General features: G+C 41.1%; 1 protein-coding gene across 2 annotated transcripts in view; it reads right to left on the bottom strand.

Moving 5' to 3' along the window:
• The window catches only part of UNC5C (unc-5 netrin receptor C), a 242,846-nt gene that overhangs the window by 64,177 nt on the left and 161,677 nt on the right, over positions 1-16,992 (bottom strand). For both annotated transcript variants that reach the window (XM_085057973.1, XM_085057974.1), the window contains exon 3: positions 7,179-7,322. In XM_085057973.1, the coding sequence (XP_084914099.1) occupies positions 7,179-7,322 (144 nt within the window). The remainder of the gene's footprint in view (positions 1-7,178; positions 7,323-16,992) is intronic.

Here is a 16,992-nt window from a genome sequence, read left to right as displayed (position 1 = left end):
TCAAACCCTCCTGCCCTCCTCCAGTGCTTATGGAATGGGATTGCAGCTGGACAGGGCTGTGCTCTCAGCTGGCCCAAGCAGCAGCAGCTGGAGCTGAGGGCTGAGAAAATAAGCCAACACCTCAAAACTTTGTCTTAATGCTCAGTATACTGTGCTACTCCTTCCTTCTCTGGAGGGGCTGTTTCACTTCTGGCCAGTCCTAAAAACAAACGTTGCAGCACCACAAGGCTGATCCAGCCACCTTCTCAGTTTGGAGAGGAACATCAGGGATGGTGCAGTTTCCACCTTTCAAAGATGCCTGGCAGATCGTGGCTTGGGCTGGGCTTGTCCATAGCACTCTGGTGGCACAGGCAGTAAGGCTGACACCCCATATAGCCAAGAAACAGTGTGAGCTTTCACAGCCGAGCAGCTGATGGGCACTGAAGCAACTTCTTGGAAGTGCAGACCTTGTTTTGGGGATGCAGGCTGTTCTATCCACTGACCTGAGGTACAGAACGAGGTGAGGAACACCCTTCGCTAGCCAGGTTACAATCTGCCAGACACTGCATGAGCCCAGGACCTTCCCTCCTCTTTTATTTCCTCTGCATTTTCAGCCTGAGCAAACGGGAGGTGCAGACTGGCCAGCCCCTCATTCTGCCAATGGCATCTTCAGCCAGCTGAGGATAACGCTACACCCTGAGGACTTTCTGGAGACTCGTTGCCTCCAGATCTGTAAAAAAAAACATTCTTTTTCTCCTTGTCTCTTCAGCTGTAAGCTAATTCAGCCAGATACTCATAAGACTAAACATTTTGCATACAGCTTCCATGTGGGCTGTGCTTATAGCAATGAATGACCCACTCAACATACTTGGTATTGAAACAAATGTAAAACATACAAGCAAACAAAATTTATCAAGAATTCACTGAGCAGATGGGCTCCCAGGTGTACATTGATCACACTGCCCTGCTCCTTTTATTTTTTTTCTTGATAGCTCAAGATTTCATTGTAAGCTTAACCTGAAAACTAACTTATAAACTTAATTCTATTCATTATTTTATCTGGGGATTGAAGATGGACTCCTAAGTTCTTGCTTTTCAAATAAATCTAAACGTAATGTTCAAATGGCCTAACCTCAACAGGTGCCTTTTACATGACAGATGTGTTAAAGGTACTAAAGGCAGCCATTAGAAACATCAAGTGTACATTACAATTCATATGTAGAATTGAATTTACAAGGCACTGAAACACTAAAACCTATTTATATAAATGTTTTGGTTTTGCACTTCTGGTACAATAACCTAACTCACACAGCTGTCTGGTTACTACTAAAATATACACAAAGTTTTGTTAACTTCCTGGCTGGATCTGTCAGCACTAAGGCTCTAAGCAGACTCTACTGAAAGATGATAATTTATTAGGCATGACAATGTAGGTAGGATATTCTCAAGGCTCCTACAGAGGGATTAAATTAATATAAATTCAGTAAAGGAGTTTCCTTTTGTTTTTTAAGCAATGCAAACATCAAGTCCACCCTAATTTATAGAGCCTTGGCTCTTCAATACAATGCAATGTAATTTGTATTTATTACTGTTGCAACTGCATTTTTAAATTTGGGAGTGTTCATGCCTGCTAATTTGGGAGGTGATAGAGAAATGTGCTTTTCAGGAGCACAAACCCAGTGGCAGGTACAATTGAATATGCTAAATGTACATTTAACCTCTCTGCTGCCCTTTCCGAAATCTGCTGTTCATCAGTAATCTCAGCTCAAGACCACGTGCCTCAGCCATCCCTTTATTAACTACAAGCAGCAGATATTGATTAGTAGCAACTTAAATGGTACACAAGGAAGGAAGGAATTAAGGTCCTATCTCTGCTAACTCTCACACACACCAAAGTACACAAAACACATTTTTATGGTATTTTTTAATACTGAATATCCTGGATCTACCTTCCTATTAAAATTTTCAAGTGTTGACTTTCCTAGCTCCCTCTCCTTATCTCAACATCCACCCAACTTTGTGCCTATTGCAAAGGGCTCCAATGCTTTTGTGGCTACAGAACATGTCCTCACAGCTGTGCTTGGATCAGGTGTGTGAAGAGAGGGAAGAAAGGCACTGCAGCCATGTGACATGGAGCATGGGTTCCAGCACTAAAAGGTGAGATAACCAAGCGTCAGCAAAGAATATGTGATTTTCTGTTTTTCAAATCCGCTTCTTTGTATAACTGCATACCCCTTGTAAGCAGAGATAAACCAGCAGATGAACCAATCTATTTTTCTGTACCGCATTTATCTAATCAGTATACAGTATCTGACATGCATATATTAACTGCATGCCTTTGAAAAAATGTCTGAATAATAAAGGCTTTCGGATAAGTACATTGGAAACTAGTACAAAATTATGAAAAGGATTAACAAGCACAGTTCCTTACTACATCAGGGCTTTAGAAAATCTTTTCTGTTTGTTTTTTAAATTCTGATTTTAAGATAATGAATAAAGGGAAAGAAAAAACTATTCACAGCCATTACACCAAAAAAGATCAGGTAATAGAAATTACAGAAAAAGCTGCTATTTTCTCATAGGTGTTCAATAAATCCAAAACCTGGGAGCAGATTTAGGGCTTGAATATTTACTATATTTTCTCAAGGACAGAATGGGTTAACATCATGAAGTCAGTGAAGCTACAGCAACACCAAAGTGGTGCAAATGAAAAGTGAGGTTGCTCTATGCACAGGGGCTCAAAGCAATTTGTCTTAGCCACCCCTTTATTATCTGATCTAAAAATTAGGTCAAATCCTGCAGCTATTGTTTAGTCTTTATCAGATGTATTTTCCAGTGGGTTTAACTCAACTTTTGGTTACACAGGCTCAGATCTCCTTCATTGTTTTAACAGGAATTTCACCCTGTTAGGTTTTATCTGCTCAATGACATCAGCTTTGTTACAGAAAATTCACATTAAAACTTCATATTTGGTTGCATTTTTCACAGCCAAAGGTAAAGCTGCCTGATCCCCCTCCTTTCTCCCTCCCTCCACAACAGGAAATTTTTTTAATGGAGCAGGAAAACGGTATCAAAACATATCAGCGACTCCTAAGGCTCCGGATAGGATGTGCCTAGAATAAATCAGAAATGTGCGAATAAATAGGAAATGTGTTTTAGCACTTTCCTAGGCAAATATCTCAGAAAATTTATTGTATCTTTCCAGCTTCACCAAGATACATACATTACGTGTCACTACTTTTTTGGTTTCTGATATATCTAAAATGGCAAAGTGAAAATTAATCTCAACAAATCTGCTCGTTTGAGAGGATGAAATGCTCAGCTCTCCTCTCATGGGGAGACCAATGCCCCAGGACGATGAATGCCATGAAACAGGAAAAACATGCCTTTGCAGAAACAGCCTGCACAGAAGGGAGCAATTTCCCATCATACTCATGATACAGGAGTGCAACAGTGATTTGCCATTAAGTGCCCTGAACACTTAGGGAAGCTGGAATGTTGTCTTTAGACCCTGACACTTTTCCTGCTTATATTGCCAGCATGGGCAACCTTTGAAAACCAGCAGCATCTTTACTCCATATTTATAGATTACTCCTTTCCTGAATAACTGAAGCCCTTGGTCAAAGCAATGTTGCAATTGATTTTCACAGAGGACTTTCATTGACCAGGTTGTTATGTACTTTCTGACACATGCCTGACCCTGTATTAAACAAACACAAGCTGCTTTTCCAGGATGCACATTTTTCACACTTTCAAATTACTTTTCAGTTAATTCTATTACACGCTCAGTGAACAGTGATGCTGGGTGCTATTTTTCTGTTTGTTTGTTTTAATGGACTGCAGCTCTAGCCCTTGAGAGGACACAATAATTCCAGAATAAGACATAAGGGCATAAGGGAGAAAAGACAGAAAGGGGATAAGGAGAAAAGGAGAAAGAGATGAGTGGGGAGAGGGAGAGAGAGAGACAGTGGGAGAGGGGGAGAGAGAAAGAGAAGAGAAGCTTTTCTTAATGTGCTAGACATGGCTAGTTATGCTACAGTTGTACCTGTCAAGATAAAGTCATCAGGTTTGGGTATTAAGATAAATAATTCCACTTAAGCAGCTTACATGCTCCATTGGCCCCTCACCTTTCCTAAAGGTGTCAGTGCTCACTCTTGTGCCAATTAAAAGGGAAGACTGCACTGGTGACAAATAAGCAGCTATAGCTGCAGACTGATGTGGAGAGATGGACTCTTCTGTCCCTCTTAAGATTTGGACATCCTTGATTTCCTGGATTAATGAATACTGCATAGACCCTGCATTGCATACCAGATGTGTTGAAAGTTTATTATGAAACAGCTATTATATTGCCATGCAGATTCAGTCCTAAGAAGTCCAAGTTGTGAATACAGATGAGTGTTGGTGTAACTGAGTTTAAAACAGTGAGTTTAAAACAGTGAGTTTAAAACAGTGAGTTTAAAACAGTGATCTCACAGACCAAAAAACATCAGAAAGCAAGGCATATTCCCCACATCATCTGTCTGAGCTCCTAAAATATATCCCTCAGTTACCTGAGAAATTTTACAGAAATCTGTACATGGACAATTTTGCAGAGAATGTGCTTTTGCTGCTGGTTTAGAATCCACAGATTGAAGGACTAATACTTCAACCCTTAATCCCAAGGAGTCTAAGTGGCTTGGCTGTGTCACAGCTGTCCAAGAACCCCAAATTCAGGGACAAGAGGTTGAAAAAACTTCAGTAAAATACAAAGCCACATTTGAGTTACAGGCCTGTAAAATTCCCTGGTGTTTATTTAATTAGACTTTTCTGGGGGGTGGAAATAAAAAAAAAAGCCACCAAGACTCTGAAAAATCACCGAACTGATTGTTCTTCTCTTTCCAAAATACAGTAAGAAAAATAATCAAACTCTGTGTTACGAGCACTTTCAATAGAAATGTGGACACCTGGGAAGAAATGTCAGTTGATATGAAATAACTTGCATTCACACATACTGATTACGTGTTATATAGAAATTAGGTGCACAGGTATGCCAGCACACAAACCTTATTTAAATACCAAGTAAAATACACTTAAGTATATATAAAATACTTCCAAACAGTGTTAATTTAATGTTCATCTGTCAAGGGCTACCTGGCAGGACATGAAAATCTACTGAATGAGTTTACTGCAGTTAATCTAAAAAACCTGTTCAAACATTGCTATGCCTCTCTGAAGTGCTGACTGCTTGGAAGAAAAAAAAAAGAAGAATTGAAATCACTCTCTTTTGTTTCAGTACGTAAAAAGGAAAATCCTCAAAGTTTTGAAAAGCTTCCTGCAATGGGAAAGCAATATGCACACATGTAATGGCATTTCTGCTTTTGCAGGAAGACTGTCTTGTACAATAGTTTTAATTCCCCTCAGCCCTGGGGAAATTCTTCTCTGAGGGTAGGCCTATACTCAAAAGTACAGGTCCCTATTTCCAGTCAGTCACTTAGACTAAAAACATTCAAAAATGGGTATTTAAATGGCACCTTCAACATTTGTATCTGGATGTTTATACAGAAGGTATCTCTTCTTTGAGGATTTAACCAAGTAGTACTTTCTCAAGAACAGAAGGAGAATCAAGCTCTTAATGGAGAGTTATAATGACAGACAGTCCTTCCTCTAATGTGTCTGTGAAAAGGTTTATTTGGCTGGAAGAATTCTCTTATCCCATTATAAATTGTTGGGCACAGCACAGAAAATATAAGTATGCTTCAAATCCAGCTTATAATGACCTTTTCTCACAAAATGTGTTTTTGCTGAGGAGAAAGCAGTGGAAGAGAGGCAATTCTAGATGATATATTTTGTTCCTATTATACAGAGCAGTATTTCATCATGTGAAAGAGAAATGGGAGTCCCCAGTGCAACTACTCTATTACAAAGAAAAGCACCTCTTTGAAAATTAATGAACATTAAATATTTGTACAGTCAAATGAAGATCTGTTTTCAGGGAACTGGTTGCCCTGTGTTCTTGGGGTCTAAGCTGGGAACGGTTCCAAATAAATACTGAGGTTAGTAGCCATGAATAACAATGATGAAATACTAGGGTTGAGATGATCACTTTCAAACTCATATTACCAATCTGATCACATGATATGCTAAACACACAGTTTTTTTCTTTGTTAAGGAACAGCAGGTTTATTATCTGACTGCAATGACATATATTTTCAGCTTTACAGAACAGAATTAGGGTGTTCTGGTGGACACCAAGCTGAGAATGGGTCAGAAATATGGCAAAGGTTGTCAAATAAGGCTAATGCTGTTCTGAGCTGTGTTGGAGAAAAAGTATTGATGACAGGTTAGGGAGCTGATCCTTCCCTTCCATTCAGGCCTTGTGAAGTCACACCTGGAGTGCTGGGAACACTTCTGGGCTCCCCAGTACAGGAGACACATGGATGTATTGGAAGCAGCCCAGCAAAGGGCCACAAAGATGACAGGAAGCACCTCTCCTACAAGAAAAAGCCAAGAGAGCTGGAACTATTCATCCTGGAGAGGAGAAGGCTCAGAGAGATCCCATCCATCTGTATAAACACCAAATGGGAGAGTGCAACAAAGACGTAGCCAGGCTCTTTTCAGAGAAGCCCAATGATGGGACCAGAGGCAATGGAAAGAAAATGAGACACAGAAAGTTCACTCTGAACATCAGGCAACACTTCCTCGTTGTGAGGGTGGCAGAGCAGTGGCACAGGTTGCCCCAGAGAGGTGGTGAGGTCTCCTCTGTTGGAGAGATGCAAAAGCCATTTGGACATGGCCATGGGTAACTGGCTCTCAGTGGCCCTGCTTGAGCCAAGGATTGGACCTCCAAAGGCACCTTCCAGCCTCAGCTGTTCTGTGGTTCTGTGAAAAGAACAGCTACTGCCTCTTTGCATGGCTTGCTTTGTTAAGGTTCCTAGTCATTAGCTTCAGGCAGTTTTATTGGGACATAAAACTGCTGGTTTATGCAAATACTGGTTTTGATGCCACACAGAGGAGAAGAATAAGATTCAGTCTGCTCTTAAAGAGAGAATAAGCAGAAACTCTTGTGAATATTTCTGAAGGCATCAGTTCCAGTATGCATCAAGAGCTGCACAAAACACAAAGCCTAAGTGTGTGGAAACTAAATACCTCCCTCAAAGGGCAGAGATCCCACTTCTCCTCCCCTAGGCGCCCCAAGCCCAGCTGCACACCAGAGCACTCACACGCGATGCGGACGTAGGCCTTGCGGCTCTTGGTGGTGCCCGCGGAGCTCCAGGCGACACACTGGCACCAGTAATCCTCCGGCCCGAAGAGCTCCTCCACCTGCTGCCGCGAAATCTCGATGCTGACCTCCCGGACAATCAGACCTGGGGGGGACAAGCAACACTGGTCAGTGCTGGCCTTACTGATGGACAGAAAAAGAGGGTAGTTACAGGAGTCTGCTTGCAGAGTTGCTGGGAGACCTTACAGCTCTCTTCAAGCATCTACTGAGCAAAACAGATTGTTATAAGGATGTGAAAGCAGTGAATCTCCCACTTTGTCTGCATAATGGGAGATGTGGGTGAGTGAAAAACTAATTGCTGAGATTTTGACTTTTATCACATACAGCTTATTTTTTAGACACATTAGAGGAACAGCACCTCAGCTAATATAAAATGTACCACATCTCTAGGACAATTTACATCAAAGGACATTCCAGACCAGTTTTATTTTGATGTATCATAAAACCACATAGACATTCAATTTATATGACTTCCTTAGCCTTTTTATATTTCATCTCTTTTTGCTAGACAGACACAGCACAGGGAGAAGTCCTGTTCACTATGACACTAAACTGCCCAGAAAAATGGATTTTAGGAGTGCAGAAAATGTCCTGATACCTTGTAATGATGAGCACATGTGCTGCAGTATGGTTACTGCAAGCTGCAGGATGGGCACTGCTACTGTCATAAATGCTGCAGATACTGGGATATTTTTAAAGGGATTTTATAACCCAGTGAAACACACTTCAGTGCCTGACAGTCTCTCTGGCCCTGCCCTCCATAACCCATCTCAGCACAGCCCTCCCCCAAACCCACAGCTGCACCCACGAGGACAGTGACCCACTTGCCATCCTTCCAAGCAGACCAATATTTGCCCAACATTTCCCACACAGTGCTCTCTCTGGGGAAGCTGTTTTGCTTTTTCTAAGTGCAAGGAAATTTTGCGGTGTCTCAGACACCACTGTGAGGATGGCTGGTAAAATGTGTAGATAGTCTAATGACAACCACTGTGTTTCACACTGGCACAACCCCTTTCTCTGCTTCAAAATGCACTGCCTGGTCAAAAGGCTTTTAATTACAGGCAAGGTACTGGGTGGGGGTGGCAGAGATTGCTTGCACCCCCTCTCAGCATATTTGGTCTTTGCTGATGATGCCCAAATATCAACAAATTTCTAACGTGTGTCTGCCTGTAGGGAACAACACTGCCATTTCAAAAATGTACTCTTGCAAACAGTCTTGAATGTATAAATTCACATACAAATCTTTTGTGCAGTGAGTTCGATTTTCTTTTTCTTCCCAGAATTGCCAGGAAACCGAACTGAATTATCCTTGGATCAGAGCAAGCACAGTGTGTCCCCATCACCAAACACCAAAGGGCAGGTCCTTTCGCTGAGCACAGACTGGAGCCTATGGCAGCCAGCTACCCGGCTTACAAGGGGATATTCATAACGTGAATGTTCCCAATTGTGCTGCATGGCGTGTTCCTCAAGCACTGGAAAGCAGGCCAGCCCTTTGATTTGCCTCCAGCCTCACAGAGGCTCCATTCAGGGAGCCAAGGATTAATTACTGTTTGCACACAGTTGTGCACTGTCACTGCGGCCACACGCTGCCTGCATCTCAAACTTGGGAAACAACCTCACAGCAGAAAGGAATTAAGGCATGTAACTCCACAGACTTCTCTGGTGGGAATGCCTTCTAATGAGATGCATGTTCCTGTTAGAGACTATCACAGCCCAGCTCCCTTTTTATTTCATTATCCTTGACATCTTTAGCCATTGAATAATCAGCTACTTTGGGGAAAACACTTAATAGCTCTTCTCCTTTAAATGAAATACTCAAAATATGGCAACAGCACTCCAAAGAATGGAAATCGAAGCAGTGCATGGGCATTTGATATGCAGTGAATACTGCGTTATAAACTTATTCTGCTTTGATGAGCTAATTTGGCTCCAAAAGGGGTCTGAGGGATAGCTTTTGTCCTGGTGAGAAGAGCATGAAGAGGGTGGGGAGGGAGCATGTACACTACATGTATAAAAATTGTTATATTTTCCCGGTGCAACTGCTGTTAGCCTAAAGATTACTTCAGTTCATTCCCACAGTTTTCATTGCACTTGCCCAGGGAGCTTTTGAAGGTTACAATATTATGTTTTTATAATAAGGCTCATTATGACAGAGCTTGATGGAGCAGTGAACTTTGTTACCCAAGGGCTAAAACAAGCAGGCTCATAATGACCGTACTGCTTAATAATGATTATGAAATAGTCTTAACATTCAGGACGCAAACGCCGTTTTCTGATTGTCTATGGAAGATACAAAACTGTATGACAAATAGCTCCCTCTGAATGCACCAGCAGAACTCTTTATCTCTGACCTCCTGAGATGCTTTCTAATTCAAAATAACAAGCTACTCCAAGTAATGTCTTTTGGGACAGCTGTGAAGTACTGACAGGTTTCAGGTTATTCAAAATAATTTGCTTTTTGAGTAATATCAACAGTTGTGTCATGACCAAAGAGACTCACACCTTCTTTACATAGCAAATAAATTCTACCTCTTTCTGCTTACAAGCAAAAAATGTCATTGTGTCTTTATCTCTAGGGTAAACTATTTTTCCTAGAGTTCAAAATGTATCAAACCAGTTGGTGGTGCCACAAGATCACCTGGGATATAAGGATCCACAGGCAGAACACGGAGCTGATTCCACCACTCCTTCCCAGCATTGCCCACTGGCACCTTATTGCACAAACAGCCACGTTGATTCAGGAGAAACCTCTCACCAGCTGAAATGCACCCAAGCCCAGACCCTGGGGCAAGCACATGGACGTGTTTCTCTTGTGGAACAAACTCACAATCTTATTCCTTCTGCTAACACACTCCAACATCACCCCTTCTAGGCCACACCGCAAAAACTGCAATTTGCTGAGATATCTGATAGCAACTGCCTTGTTCCCAGCTGACACACTGCTGTACATCACATTTCACAGAGGAGCTGGCACACTCTGTCTGCTTTCATTCAGGAGTGTATCACTGATCTGTCCCACATGGGCACCATGTGCAGGAAAACCCTTGCATGGTGACTTCAGAGATCTTCATCTTATCTCTGTTGGACCTGCTTCTGCTTCTACACCAAGAAACGTTAGCTACAGGAATCAAAAAAAAAAAAAAAAGGGAAAAGGAGAAAAAAGCCAAACAACCCATGTCTCAATATTTCCAGACAACGTGATATGCTGCACCTGTTTTGCAGGCAACTGTTTACCAAATTGTTTGATTATAGGTGAGCACGAAACCTCTGAGAGCAAAATTAGAAGACACTTTATAAAATGAGTCCCTGTATTTTGCCCAAATATACTTAGGACAAGACTAAGAGATTAGCAATAATTTATGCATCATTTAACCCACCTGGTACTGGCCAATTCTGTTTTGTTACTGTGCTAAGTAACTAAATATCATCTTCTCACAGAGAGTTAATAATCTACCTAACAGTTCTTTAGAAATATGCTGAATTTTTCAGTCTAGTTCTTTATACAGCTAAGCTATACAGCAGATGAAGATACACAGCATCAATGTGGGTTTTTTTGAACACTTGAGTAAGCTGCACATTTCCAGAATTACATCATAATCACATGGATGGTGGAACAGCCCACGAGAAGTCAGGATCTTCCTATTTCAAGCAATGCAAAAACAAACACAGCTGAAGAGAAATAACAGCAATGCAGGCAGCTAGAACACTTCCTAGGTTCCTTCTATAAATCCACAAAGAGCTGACCAAAGGGATATCACTGATGATATGATGACATGCTCAGCATATAAAGCTGAGAGAATAAGGAGGATGTTCAGAGTGGTGGTATTTGTCCTCCCTAGTCACCTGTGATGGAGCAATGCTTTTCTGGGAACACCTGCCTGTCCACCAAGGGGTAAATAAATCCTTTGTTTTGCTTTGCTTGTGCAGTTTCTGCCTTACCTATTAAACTGCCTTCATCTCAACCCATGAGTTCCCTCGCTTTTACTGGTTGGATTCTCAGCCCCATCCCACTGGGGAAGTGAGTGAGTGGCTGTGTGGGGCTCAGACACCAGCTGGGCCTAAAGCACAAAAACCTGTCTTAGATATTCTTTTGCACTTGTATTTTCCTGTCCAGTTCAGGATGGAGGACAGCAACAAAGAAGGCTCATGACATTTGTCATAATTGGTCTGCAATTATGTGCCACTCCAGTGAATTAAGTAGGTTGCCCATAAGTCACAATTTTTGCCTACTTAGTAGCATAGCTTATTCAATCATTCATTTCAATAAAATAAATATATTTCTGGGACTAATGCAATTTAGGCACTGCAAAGGAGTAGGAAGGAACCAGAACTTTACTTATTTCTCTGTTTGCACATTATGAGGGATTAATGGGCAGAGAGAGGCAGAGGGTGGAAGGAACCTTGCCCAGGCTGCCTACTGCTAATGTGTACAGCTCAATAAGCACAGGAAGAGTCCCTAGCTCATGGTGTATATCAAAATCCAAGTTACTACCCCTCCTGGAGCAAAAGCAAGCGTGAAGAGGGAATCATACTTTATATGCATGGTCTTTTATTATAAGCTGTATCCTAGAAACACAATCAAGCAAAGACACACTTTGTACACACAGTCCCCAAGCACTTAACTTAGCTGGCTATACAAACTGAGAGGTACATTATCTCATCTTCAGAGGCACAAATGTTATCTTTTTTAATGTATGCAAATGTAATGTAATTGTAGATTTTATGGCAGATTATTGATAACTGCAATCATAACTCATGGGTTCCATGTTGCATCCACTGAAGTAATTGGCAAGTTTCCCAATGATTTTAAAAGAAATGGTTTTGCTGATCAGACTAATTTCTTTCTAGGGAAACAAAAATGTCTCAAGCTTCTATGACCATATAAGACTGCACAAGACAGTAAATGATCACCAGAAAACAGAAAATTATTATCAGTTAATCAAATGTAGTTATTCAGTCTGAAGTCAGCCCAGGTCACAGAGTTAATATCTACACCTCACTGGGCATCATTCTGCCAAGAAACTGTTTTGATGTATTTTGGCTGTCACAACTGTTCAGTATTTGATATTCCTACCCAAGATGTGTGAAAATACTCCTCAGGACTTTGATAGAGCAATTTTGGTGAAAGTGCTACACTGGTATGTGTTTGAACCCTCTGGCAGAACACTAAACAGGAACTATTTAGTCGCAAGACTAAACTGCACTTACCAACTCTAAGAAACTGCATGGATACTTTGTTTATTTTCTCTGTAAGCAAAAGTTCAAACAGTTTCTCTGCTTTTGTGCTTTCATTTGCCCAAAAGGTATTTCATTAATTAGTAATCACATACACCATAGAACACATTTCTCAAGGAGATGGAACTTTATGACCTACTGGTCTGGAAAAAGACATTGCAGTAATACCTGCATATAGATTGCAGGTATATCACAGCCACGGAAAATAAGTATGGAAATACAGCCCATTTTCACAAAGGGAACTTGCTACCCTTTAGACATTCAATTTTGTGATGTCAGTTCTCAGAGCACCCTCACAAACCTAATATTCAGTGCTGTTGGTTCCCTCCCTGCTCAGACAGGCGCAGGTTCCCCCCAGTGAATGAGATCCCAAGGGTGGAAGGAGAATCCTGATACCAAAAAATAAGGTTAGAGTTTTGCAATCATTTCAGGAGGGGCTGGATAACCTCCATAGTATTTGGCAAAAAAGGATGAAAGCATTTTCAGTTCTCATATCAGTCATCTGTCTTCAGATTTCAAACAATGCCTCACCCAAAAAATTCTTAAAACAGTAGCACATTTTTTGCTTCATGAAAGTGGCCAAGACCGTAAGTCAAAGTGGTATGACTGTAAACAGATTTAATAAAAGGTAAACAGATTGGTATTTTTTTATGCAGTCCTTTGTCCTTTTACCTTTAAGGGCAAAATTTAAGGAACCCAAGCCAAGAATTATGATATTTTACTTACAAATAGTCTGGAATGACCTGTCCAATTTACACAATTTCTCATCACAGGTGCTATAAACAACCTGTGTCTGATCACTTTACCTGGTGAAATAAACTTTTTACAAAGGTAAAAAAATACCAGTGCTATGCCAGAATTGAAATTTATTTACCTTCTTGCAGAGATGGATCCCTTATAGTCAGAGAGTTATTCCCCTCAAATATATCAGAGTACTTAAGCTATAGAATTTGATGTTTAAAAATGAATAAATAGGCTATGCACAAGAAGAACAGCTTCAAATATTAAAGTTCTTGCTGAGAAAAATGTATTCTGTGCACCATAATGGGACTGAGATGATTGCAAAATGGCACACTTTGCCTATACCTTATTTTCTATATAGAGTACCTGTAATCTTAACAAAAGACAGATAGACAGATAGATATCCAGAGATAGTTTAAAAGAGTAAACAGCTTATAAACCCAGTAATCCTTCACACTGTGACTGCCTACACCTGGTTTTGTCTCAATACTGCTTTTCACTAAATTGAGGCTGGCTGGTGATAGGAAATGACAGTGTGAAGATTATCAACAATTTTCCACAAATATTAGCTGAAATATTTTAATTAAAGGCTTCCAGCTATTTTTGGTCTCTTCATAACTTTCTCTTTCGGAAACAGATACATTCTTAACTCAACAGAGGTGATGGCAACAGCCTAATAAAGTCATGGCTGCTTTAAAACCCATGTCAAGTTTGCATTGGTTTGCATCACCTACCAATGTTATCTAATTACCACCTAATGGTATTGACTTAAACTAAAATCCCAGCTCCCCTAATATTTTTTAACGGACTGACTCACCAAATTACAAAGGACTGTCTTCAGAAGGATTTTACTTTGAACTGGAATTAAAGAACATGCACTCTGTTTGGGTTTTGCTTTCTTTTAGTGAAAACAAGGCGTTTTTGTTCTTTTCCCATTAACAACCGAAGGACAAAGTTGTGTAAGATGCAGGGAAGATTTCAAAACAGATCTCTTGGATGCTGGTGGAAAACAAACCGTGTTCCCTGGTCCCTGCCAGCATGGTGGGGATGGGCAGTACAGCCCTGTGGGTTTGTCCCCTTGGGGAAGGCAAAATATCCCCTCTGCTATCTCCTCCTCTGGCCAACCTAGGCAGCCAATTGCTTACATCACCCTTGAACTATTGCTATTTAATGCCTTAGAACAGCATTGGATTGCTTGTTCTCAGCCTATAAAACATCCAGAGATCAAACAAAAACACCTCCCCTTTTGTTTCTTAATGAAGGCTATTTTCTGGATGACCGCAGTTTTTGCAAATACGTACAAATTGCTCCAAAATTCATTGCTCTCTTCACATACAACAATGTGTGCCTACAGCATGTGCCACAATCTTTTTTCCTTTTTCCTGGAACAAAAGCAATAAGCTCCAGTGTAGCAGGACTCCAAAGAAAACCTCTCAACAAATATATATTTACATTTAACAATGGGCACCGTAATTTCTGAACTCACAGTGGCTGAAGTCTAGGTGCAGAAACAAATGTGACTCAAAGCATCTTGACTCATAAGCCATCCTGACACTAAGAAACCCCAGGTGGTAATACCCAAGCAATTCCCTGCTTGTCTGGTGCTACTTACAGGGAGTGGAGAGGAGACAGGTTGTCCACAGAGAAAAGCTCGAGTATGAGCTCTTAGCAGCTCCAGCTTTTGGGTCATAGCCCAATCTTCCCTTCTTTTGAGTGAGGAACATGCAGCTGAGAAAAGATGTTGGTTTAGTTTCTTTCAAGGGCCGGGAAAAAACATGCCAATGGTTCGTGTTTTACTTAAAGCAGCAGTTGAGACTTCACAAAGAAAATCTGTGCACTTTTTATTTCTGGTTCAGAGGATTTACATGCTCTTTTTAATGATCTGGGCCTTCAGCAGTGGGTAATGCTTCCCAGTCCCCAGCTTAGTGCTCATGCAAAATTGAAGCACTTTTGAGGCAGTTTAGAGCCTACAGATGAATCTCAATGTGCAGGCAAAAAAGAAATAATGGTTGTTTAGCACTTCACAAGAAGCAGAGGAAATTATGAAAAAAAAAAAGAAATCTATTGAACTTCAAACATCTGGAAAGCCAAGCGAGAGCATCTGAATTTTGAACAGCATGTTTACGTTCTCTTTGCATAGTGGAGGGGGGTAGGGAAATGAACAATTAAATGGGTTTGTGTGTAAATTTATATATAAAAATATACATCAAGTTGTTTGTTTTACTGACTTACCCACTTATACGTGCTATGGATATAAAATATGTATCTGCACGTGTATATATGTTCCACATCCACTCTGTGTTGTTTTGAGAAACAGAAACAACATGAAAATGTCTTATTTGTGTGAACTTGATGTGATGACACAGATCAGTGGCTGGTGCAGCTATTGTGGGAACAAGGACAGTCTCAGTGTGACACAAGGGGTCACTCGGGAGCCTCCTCAGCAGATGTTTTCCTATTTTTTTAGTCCACGATGTGCAGGAACAGCAGGTTGAGGGAGAAGTTTAAGACCCCCATCATTTTTTGCCATTGTTGTTCTGCACACTGGGGATGGCATTTCACAGCTGACCTGGGTGTCTTGAAATAAAAAGAAAACTAAAAAGAAAAGAAGAAAAAGGCAAGCAACTGCTTTCAAAGCAGCTTTGTCCAGTGTGCTGTCAAGTGAAGTGACTTTCTCCAGACACAGATGAAGCTCTGGGAATTTACTGTCTGCTCCCCCACCCAGCATGTTTTCAGGGTTGTGCCAGGGCAGCAGTCAAAATATCAGCTCCTGAACACCAGGAGGTTTTTCTTAGTTTGTAGTGAACAAAGGAATCATGGAGGGAAGGCGTGCAAAAGGGTAGCTCAGTGGTCACAGAAGTCCTTTGGTGTGCACGTGTTTCTGGGGACAGCACAGTTCATATACTCGGCAGCTAGAGGGGGGCACCAGGGATGCAAGCAAGTTCCCCTGCAGACACATGTGACTTTGACATGAAAAAAAGACCTTTTAAATTATGGAAGTAAATGCCATCTATAGTATCCCTGTAATTCTAGCTGCCGCTTTTTAATCTTTTTTTTCCTAGGTACCCACCACTCTGAATTCCAATACTGGCTTCCACTTAAGTTGAAAAACAAAAGCACTAAACCTAACCCCCAAAGCAAACCTCATCCACTTCTAGACATTGTTCTTCCTCAGGGCTGGCAGTCCTCACTCCTCTTTGGAGGAGGGCACAGCAACCAACCCAGGTGCAGCATCAGCACTCATTACAAAATCGTAATTACACAAGTCACTGGGAACCCAAAAGCTGCAATCAACCAACCAAGATCCTCTCTGAATCAAAACCTGGGAGCAAAAAATCCCAAAAGCCTGGGAGAAGAGGCTGCAAGAGCTTAAAGATTTGTATTCAGGGAAGAGACACAGAAGAGTCTGACAAAAGACTCACTTTCAACTTTTACAATCAAACTCTGAAGAGAGATGAGAAGTTATGAAGAATTGTGAAAGGCGTTCTAACAAAACCTGAGGAGAAAGGGCTGCACATAACCTTGCAGGTGAATGGCAGCTCTGCTGGTACTTACCACATCATGCTGCTCATTTATGTACAAATTGGGAATTCATGGCAATGACAAAATGAATACAGGCAGTGAACCTGTAAAGGCAGCACAAAATTAGATCCTGTACGGGTCAGAGCTGCTTGTGACAGGCACCTCTCTTTCCCTTCAACATTAGCGACAATTTGGTACCCTACCTGCACAGAAAAGAAAGCCTCACTAAATCTGATCTATGTGCAAAGCTACTTTTA

This window comes from Lichenostomus cassidix, chromosome 4, assembly GCF_008360975.1.
Source record: "Lichenostomus cassidix isolate B80296 chromosome 4, HeHo_3.0, whole genome shotgun sequence".
Classification (NCBI taxonomy): Eukaryota; Metazoa; Chordata; class Aves; order Passeriformes; family Meliphagidae; genus Lichenostomus; species Lichenostomus cassidix.
Note: the sequence above shows the minus strand (reverse complement) of the source record. Positions and strands in the feature narration are given on the sequence as shown.